Source organism: Bos grunniens, chromosome 8 (genome assembly GCF_055505025.1).
Source record: "Bos grunniens cultivar Pamir isolate PY7600 chromosome 8, Bosgru_T2T1.0, whole genome shotgun sequence".
Classification (NCBI taxonomy): Eukaryota; Metazoa; Chordata; class Mammalia; order Artiodactyla; family Bovidae; genus Bos; species Bos grunniens.
In genome coordinates this window covers 61,561,915-61,570,318 of record NC_141172.1, presented here as the reverse complement: position 1 = coordinate 61,570,318, position 8,404 = coordinate 61,561,915, and the positions used below count along the sequence as shown (strand labels likewise).

General features: G+C 42.0%; 1 protein-coding gene across 2 annotated transcripts in view; it reads left to right on the top strand.

Annotated features, from left to right (window-relative positions):
- The first annotated feature begins 1,676 nt into the window (after nt 1-1,676).
- Nucleotides 1,677-8,404, top strand: part of XPA (XPA, DNA damage recognition and repair factor) — a 130,192-nt gene continuing 123,464 nt past the window's right edge. For both annotated transcript variants that reach the window (XR_015169930.1, XM_086416018.1), the window contains exons 1-2: nt 1,677-2,041; nt 3,165-3,219. Coding sequence is in view for 1 of the 2 variants with exons in the window: in XM_086416018.1 (XP_086272144.1) it covers nt 1,940-2,041; nt 3,165-3,219 (157 nt within the window). In the remaining variant the exon portion in view is untranslated. The remainder of the gene's footprint in view (nt 2,042-3,164; nt 3,220-8,404) is intronic.

Below are 8,404 nucleotides of genomic sequence, written 5' to 3'. Positions count from 1 at the left end.
TGAAAGAGCAACTGTTTTATCTTTCCATTGGCATTGCTATGTATTTAAACTGGATACAAAGAAGAATATAGGCATTTTAAAGGCTTTTGATATACATTTCCTTTTGTTTTCTAGAAAGCTGGTATCAAAACAAATTCACCATGAGATAAACTTTCATGTATTCCTACTTTAAGAGCAAATAGGAGGGGTCCCTAAGGTAGTTAGGGGTTTGAAGAGCAGGGGAAGCTATGCAAAGGAAGTGTCCAGGTGGAGATCTGTCGAACAAGTTAGACTGAGCCAAACGAAAAGGGAATGTCTGTCCTGACAGAGGGAACAGCATGTGAGAAGGCACAGAGGCATGGTAACCTGAGACCAGAAATAACTTCCATGTGGTTAGAATCTTGAGAGAAGGTGAGTAACACATGGAGCAATATGGTAAGATTTGTATTTTAGTAAGGTCACTTTGGCTTCAGTGTAGAGGACTGAGTGGGGGCAAGACTACAGACAGAGTGACAAGTTAGGGGGCTGCTGCAGTCCCCCAAGTGAGCAATATAGCAGTTGCCAAGACTGGGACAGTGACAGTGAGAACGGAAAACAGACTGAAGGGACATTAAAGAGGCAGGAAGGACGGGACACAGGGATTGCTTGGATAGTAAGAGGATGGGAGAGATGGAAGCCTTAAGGGTGGTTTTCAGGTTCCTCGCTGACCTGGGAAGAACAGAGAGCCTGGACATTGCCGTCTGATTTTGGGACAGGGAAATGATGTGTTTAGTTTGGAACATGCTGAATGTGAGGTTTCTGTGGTACCTATATGAGTGGAGGTGGCCTGTAAATATTGGGATCCATGGAAGAGAGGTCTGGCCTTCATGCAACTGCTGGGACCCGAGGTCTTGGAGGGGATTCAGTCACCAAGTCACCCCTCAACAAGGAACAGAGGCATGCCTAAGAGAGAACCCCAAGGCACACCAACTCCTAAGGGATTTTGTAAGGGAGGAGGAGCCTGCAGTGTGACTGCGAAGGAGTAGCCAGAGAAATAGGAAGAAAACCTAGAGTGCCTGTTGTCATGGAAGTCAAGGGAAAAGAATTTTCCAAGGACAGTGGCTGGCAGAATCTGATATAGATAGGTATGACCCTCACACTTTTCAAGGGTCACCTCATTTAATTTTCCCATCAAATTGTCAAAGTGGGGACTTGCATCACGCTGTTTTCAAAGGGAAAACTGAAGAACAGAGAAAGTAGGCAAATTTCCCAAGGTCATCCAGCAAGCCAGTGGCAGACAAAATTTGATCCCAGGCCTTGATAGGCAGTGTGTGGGCCAAGCAGGAGAGGCTAGCATATAGAATTTTAGTGTGAGCTCCTGGAGTAGGTGATAGAAGTAATTAGTGGCCATCAATCACCATGTACACAGCGTGTACTTGGCACTGCTCTAGGCCTCGCATGCACTGTCTCTTAGCCTCATTACCACAAGGAGAGGTAATGATTTTGCTCCTAGTGCACAGAGGAGCCTGGGGACCAGAAGCAAAGTGACTTATGCGAGATCACACACTGTGGCAAGTGGCAGGGCCGGGCTGGGAACCCAGGTCTTCCTTATTCCCAGTAAGGATCACAGCTGTTCTTTCCTGAGGAGCAAGGCAGAGTCTCCAGTGGGAACACCTGGAGGCGCCCCCGGGACCCCCGCCCATCCCTCGCCCCCGCGCGCATGCCTGGCCGCTGAGGCGTGAGAGCGGACGCCCGGGGCCCTCGCTCCTGCGGTCCTTGCACAACCTGCCCGGATAAGTGCTGCGTCTCTGGGCAATTATCGCCCTCCTGCCGCCGCCAGGACTGGCCCGGCAGAAGGCCAAAGGCTAAGGGACTCGCAGCCACCCAAGGAGAGCGGTACCCAGCGGTAGGGCCAGCCACCAGCTCTGCGATTGCACAACACCGCCGGGCCGCGGGGACCCGAAGGCGGGGAGGCGCGGTGATGTCACGTGGAGCAGCCCCGAAGCCAAGGCTCTCGCCCCTCGCCTCCCTTTCCCCAGTCCCTCAGGTAGCAAGCCGTGTGGGGCGGTGTGTACACTGCCAGGTAATCTCCTGAAAGGCATTCTTTTCCTCCTTTTATCTTCATTTCTTCCCTTCTTTTCTTTATCATCCCTGCCATTCCTCCTCTTCCTCCTGCCTTCCTCTTACTTCTTTTCCTGTCTCGCTTCTTTCCTTCCTCCTTCCCTGCTCCCTTCTCCTTCCCTCCCTCTCTCCCTTCCTTTCCTTTCCTTCTTCCCTGCTTCTACTTGCTCCCCTTTTCATTTCTTCACTTTTGAAAATAATTTTTAATTTCTACCTATGTAAAAAAAAGTTGGAGAAGGAAATGGCAATCCACTCCAGTACTATTGCCTGGAAAATCCCATGGACAGAGGAGCCTGGTAGACTACAGTCCATGGGGTCGCAAAGAGTCGGACACGACTGAGTGACTTCACTTTCACTGTTAAAAGCACATAATATAAATTTACCATCATAACCATGTTTAAGTGTACAGTCAGTAGTGTTAAGGACTTTCATGTTGTGCAACCAATCTCCAGAACGATTTCATCTTGCAAAACTGAAACTCTAGATCCGTTGAATAACATCTCCCCATTCCCCCATCCCCCAGCTCCTGGTCATCACATTCTTCTTTCTTTTTCATTTCTTCCTTTTGTCTTTGTGTGCCCTTCTTTCTTTTCCCTTATCTCTCTTTTTTCTCCCCCCTCCTCTTTCCATCATTTCTCTCTCTCTTTCCTTAAAAACCTGGATGGCCCTGCTGCACCCTTGCCAGCCCTCTGCATTCTCTGCCAGGGGCTGGGCCGCGAGCCCTGTCATCGAGGCTGTTAGAGGGCTGGTGACTCATCATTCCTCCCAGGGCCAGTGGGCGGCCCCTGGAAGCCTCACCTGGCTTTATGATGGTAGGCAAACATGTCCAGCAAGGAACTTTTGCCAGGAAGAGTTAATTAAAGAGAGGCCCTGACTCCAGGGTCAGGCTGGGAGCCCCTCTCTCCTCTCAGCCTTCCCCCAACCCTGGGGCTCCCCTTCTAGACAGTTCGAGACAGCCATGATGATGGTGATGGTGGTGATAAGTTGGCCTGACAAAAAGTTTACAAAGCAATTCCATAGACATGATCTCATTCTTGTTCTCACAACAATCCTGGGAGGTAAGCCTTAGTATTCCATTTTCACAGGTGAGGAAACTGAGCCTCGGAAAGGCGAAGGGGTTTGCATATGGCCATGGAGCTGGTAAGTGACAGTATTGGTACTTAGTATCACAAAAACAGGAAAAGATGGGACAGGTCAGAGTTTAAAATATCTTTTAAAAAATTCGTTGCTTCCTCTTTTGTTCATGTAACACCTAGTTTAGACTTCTTGAGGACAGGCCCCACCTGATGGGTTTCTTCAACACCTGAGTGTTAAGGAGCAGATACTGAAGGAGTGACTGGTGGAGGTATTTGATGGTGTGCATAGCAAGTGTGAAAGAGGTGATATCTAGACAGCTAAGGGACTTTTAAAAGTGAAATAGAGTTGCCACCCAGCTGTCCCTGGGTTATCTGGAACTGTGGCTCTCCATCCAGGGAACATACTGAGAGAATAGAGGACTTCTAAGTGTTGATGGAGCCGCAATTTCCCGCCTTTCCTGGGTGGAACCTCTGAACAGTTCATATTTTTTGAGTATGTTCCATTTCAGTCTTTTTGTCGTTTGGTGTGAAAATAATTTTGTGTTTTGGGTAATTGTGATAGATTATTAATGTTTACCAATATCCACTTCTCCCCTGTGTCATGCAATCTCCAATCTTCTTGAAAGAGTGGTCATGTGACTATTTTTGGCCAATAAATGCAATTGGAAGTGCTGTTCGTCACCTGTTGAATGGAACGTTGAGTTGCAGGTGCTTAACTCTTTAGTCCTGTCTTCCGCTGCATTGACTAAGGAGGTCACATTCTAGGACATTGGAACTTTATTGGCCTGGGTTCATATCAACTGTTATGCATGCACAGAGCAAGTGAGAAATAAACCTCAGTGATATTAAGCCGCTCAGATTTGAACATTTCTGTTACTATAGCTTAATCTAGCCTATTCTGACCAATACAGTCATCAATACAGCAATCGATCTAACACACTGAATGCTTAGTCAATTTTTTAAACATAACTTTCAACTTTTGAAACAAGATTTATTTATTTAAAAATAGATTTACAGCTGCACAATCTAATAGAAAATATAAGCTTGATTTCCGTTTCTTCCTTATATATATCTTATCACATATATTTAAAAATGTTTTTAAGAGCTTCATTGAGATGTAATTGAAATATAAACTCCACATACTTAAAGTATATAGTTTGATAAGTATTGACATATGTATGTACCTGTGAAAACATTACTGCAGTCATGATAGTGAATATGTCCCTTTCCACAAAAGTTTTCTTGTGTCTTTCTCTGTCCTGTCTCTTCCCACCAGGCCCACCACTGAACTGCTTTTGTCACTAGAGCTTAATTTGCATTTCTTAGAATTTTAAATGGTATCATATAGTATGTGCTGATTTTTGTCTCCTTATAACTTAGTATAATCCTTTTGAGATTTTTCCAGATTGTCAATAACTCATTCTTTTTATATTGCTGAATACTATTCCATTGTATAGATAGACCACAATTTGTTTATACATCTTCTATTGATAGACTTTGGTTATTTCCGGTTTGGGGATATTTAGAGTAAAATTATTGTGAACATCTATGTACAAGCCTTTGTATGGGCATGTGCTTCCATTTTTCTTGAAATACCTAGGAAAGGAACGTCTGGATCATATGGTAGCTTGTGTATGTTGAACATTCTGAGAAACTGTCGGACTGTTTTCCAAAGTGATTATAGCATACATTCCCACCAGTGGTATATGGAGAGTTCTGGTTCTTCCACATCCTTGCCAACACTTAGTATGATTAGTTCTTTGGTCTTTTTGTGTGTCTTTTTTCTTTTGAACTTTTAATTTTGTATTGGGAGATAGCTAATTAACAATGTTGTGATAGTTTCAGGTGAACAGCAAAGGGACTCAGCCATACATACACAGGTATTCATTCTCTGCAAACCTCCCTCCCATCCAGGCTGCCACATAAGTCCTTTGGTCTTTTTAACCTTAATCACTTTAATAGATGGGCAGTGTAGTTCATTGTGGTTTTTAAACTTGGGATAAAATACACAAAAAACATAAAATAACCATTTTAAAGTGTGCAATCCAGTGGTATTTAGTATATTCATAATATTATAAATCATTGTAGTTACAGAATATTTTCATTATCCCTAAAGGAAACTCCATATTCATTAAGTCACTCTCCAATCCCCTTTTCCCCAGCCCTAGGCAGCTACTAATCTGTTTATTGTCTCTGTAGATTTGTTTATTCTGGATAGTTCATGATGGAATATGAAATAAATGGTGGAAAAATGCAACATGTAGTCCTTTATGTCTGGTTTCTTCCATTTAGCTTGTTTTTGAGGTTCATCATGTTGTAGCATGTATTAGAACTTGATTCCTTTCTGTGTCTGAATAATATTCCATTGCATGTGTATACTATATGTTGTTGTTTATCCATTCATTAGTTGATGGACATTTGGGCTTTTTCTACTTTTGGGGTATTGTGAATAGTGGCTACAAGCATTTGTGTATAGCTTTTAAAAATTGTTAAATTTTATTGTGATAACATTTAACGTGAGATCTACCTTTTAACAATTTAAAAAAATTACTTATTTATTTTTGACTGTGCTGGGTCCGTTGCTTTGTGCAGGTTTTCTCTAGTTGCAGGGAGGGGAGGCTGCTCTCTAGTTGCAGTATGTGAGCTTTAACAAAATTTTAAGTGTATAATACATTATTGTTGACTATAGATACTGTGTATAGGTTCACTTAACATGAGATCTGCCTTTCTAACACATTTAAAAATATATATATTTATCTGACTGTGCCAGGTCTCAGGTGTGGCACGTGGGCTCTTTAGTTGTGGCAGCGGAACTCTTAGTTGGAGCATGTGGGATTAAGTTCCCTGACCAGATGTCAAATCCAGGCTCCCTGAATTGGGAGCTCACAGTCTTAACCACTGGACCACCAGGGAAGTCCTCTAACAAATTTTTAAGTGTATAATAAACACATTTATTGTTGACTAGAGGTACTGTGTCTAGGTTTTTATTTGAACATCTACTAGATAATATTGTCATTTTATGTTAAATTTTTTTTAACACTTTTCCACAGTGGCTGTATCATTTTACATTCCTACCAGTGAGGCATCTGGTAGGGTTCTGCTTTCTCCATATCCTCACAAACACTTGCAATTTCCCTTTTTTTTTTTTTTGGATAATAGCCATTTTAATGGGTATTAAGTGGCATCTCATTGTTTTGCCTGTTTTTGAAAGACAGTTTCCCTGCGTGTAGAATTCTGGATTGCCTGTGTTTTCTTTCAGATGTTAAAATATTTTGCTGTACTGTCTTCTAGCTTGCATTGCTTTCAACAACAATTTTGCTGTCATCTTTGTCTTTTTTTCCACTGAATATATTATGTATCATTATCAGAGTACTTTCAAGATTTTCTCTTTGTCTTGAACAATTGGGTTATGATATGCCTTTATGTAATTTTCGTGTTTGTTCTATTTGGAATTTATTTGGCCTCATGGGTCTGTATATTTAGTTTTCAGTACAAATGATTGGAAAGTTTTGGGCCATTGTTTTTAAAACAGATTTATTGAGGTAGAATTTGTGTAACATATAATTAAGCCATTTAAAGTGTACAAATAAATGTATGTTATTATCTATGTGTTTGATGCACATCCATCACTACAGGCAGTTTTAGAGCATTTTCATTATGCCAAAGAGAAGCCCTGTTTTTTGGCTGTCTGCTTCCAACTCCCTGGCCCCCCTCACAACTAATCTGGTTTTTATCCCTGTGGGTTTACTTATTTTAGACATTTCATATAAATGGAATCATATAATATGTGGTCCTTGGCCATTATTTCTTTAAATATTTTTTCCTGTCCCTTACTCGTTCTTTCTCCTTCAGGTACTCCCATTTGTTTTAAAATTATATTTCAGTATAATTAGTTTCTGTTGTAATCCCAAATACATCATTCTAAGATGTCTGTTGGCTCTGCTAGACTGCTAGAGAGGTCCTTGGCACAAAAATGTTGAATAAAGTATTTTTATTCTAGATAGCATTATACATGAGTGTTTTAACTTTGGTTTTTCAAAGAAAGCTATTCCTCAGGATATTACTAGTTCCTGCAGTAGAGGTATTCTTTACACAAATAAGCTTGGGAAACACGGGGTGAAATGACATTTGGTATATTTTTCTATTGGATTTCTCAGAGCCTTTTATTTGATAAAATGCCACGGGTATATATGTGACATCATCCTGAATTCCCCCTCCCACCTCCCTCCTCATCCTATCCCTCTGGGTTGTCCCAGTGCACTGGCTTTGAGTGCCCAACTTCATGCATTGAACTTGCACTGGCCATCTATTTCACATATGGTAATATACATGTTTCAGTGCTATTCTCTCAAAGCATCCCACCCTTGCCTCTCCCACAGAGTGGGACTGACCTTTTAAGGGGAAGGTTCTTTGGGGCTCCATCTTGCCCATATTACTGTGTGTATGAAATGACTTAATTCTCCCACAACTTTCTCCATTTGAACTGCTGTAAGCTTATAGGCCTATGATATTTCAATCTTCAGTTAATACCTTGAGATTAGGCCTGCCTCTCTCTTCTCATTAACTATTATAATTAAAATACCACTGCCTAGTTCCACTTCCCTCAAAAAGTGCACACGTGGGCACTGCAGTGGTTAATTTTACATGTTAACCGGACTGGCAGACATTATCCTGGTATTTCTGTGCTGGTGTTTTTGTAAGAGAGAAACATTTAAATGGATAGACTGAGTAGAGCAGATTGCCCTTCATAATGTGGATGGACCTCATCCACTCAGTTGTAGGCTTGCCTAGAATAAAAAGGCTGACCCTTTCCTGAGCAGGAGAGAATTCTTCCTGTCTGACTGCCTTTGAACTGGAACATTGGCTTTTCCCCTGAATCTCAAACCTGTAAGCCTTTAAACCAGAGCCACACCATCAGCTCTCTTGGTTCTTAGGCCTTTGGACTCAGACCAGAACTGAACCACTTGGCTCTGCTTCATCTCCAGCTTGGTGCCTCGCCCTGTAGATCTCTGGAGAACCCTGCCTGATACAAGCAACTGACATCATGTGGCAGTAGTCAGGGATAGGCTATAATTTTTTTGTAATAAGTATGTCCCATGCAATAGCTGGGAGACATTATACTAAGAAGTCATTTATCTGAAATTCAAGTTTATCTGTGTCTTGGGTTTCATCTAGTATCCCTGCCTCCAGATGAAACTGCCCACTGCGGCACTGCACGACCCAGGAGCAAAGTGACAGAACATGGACTT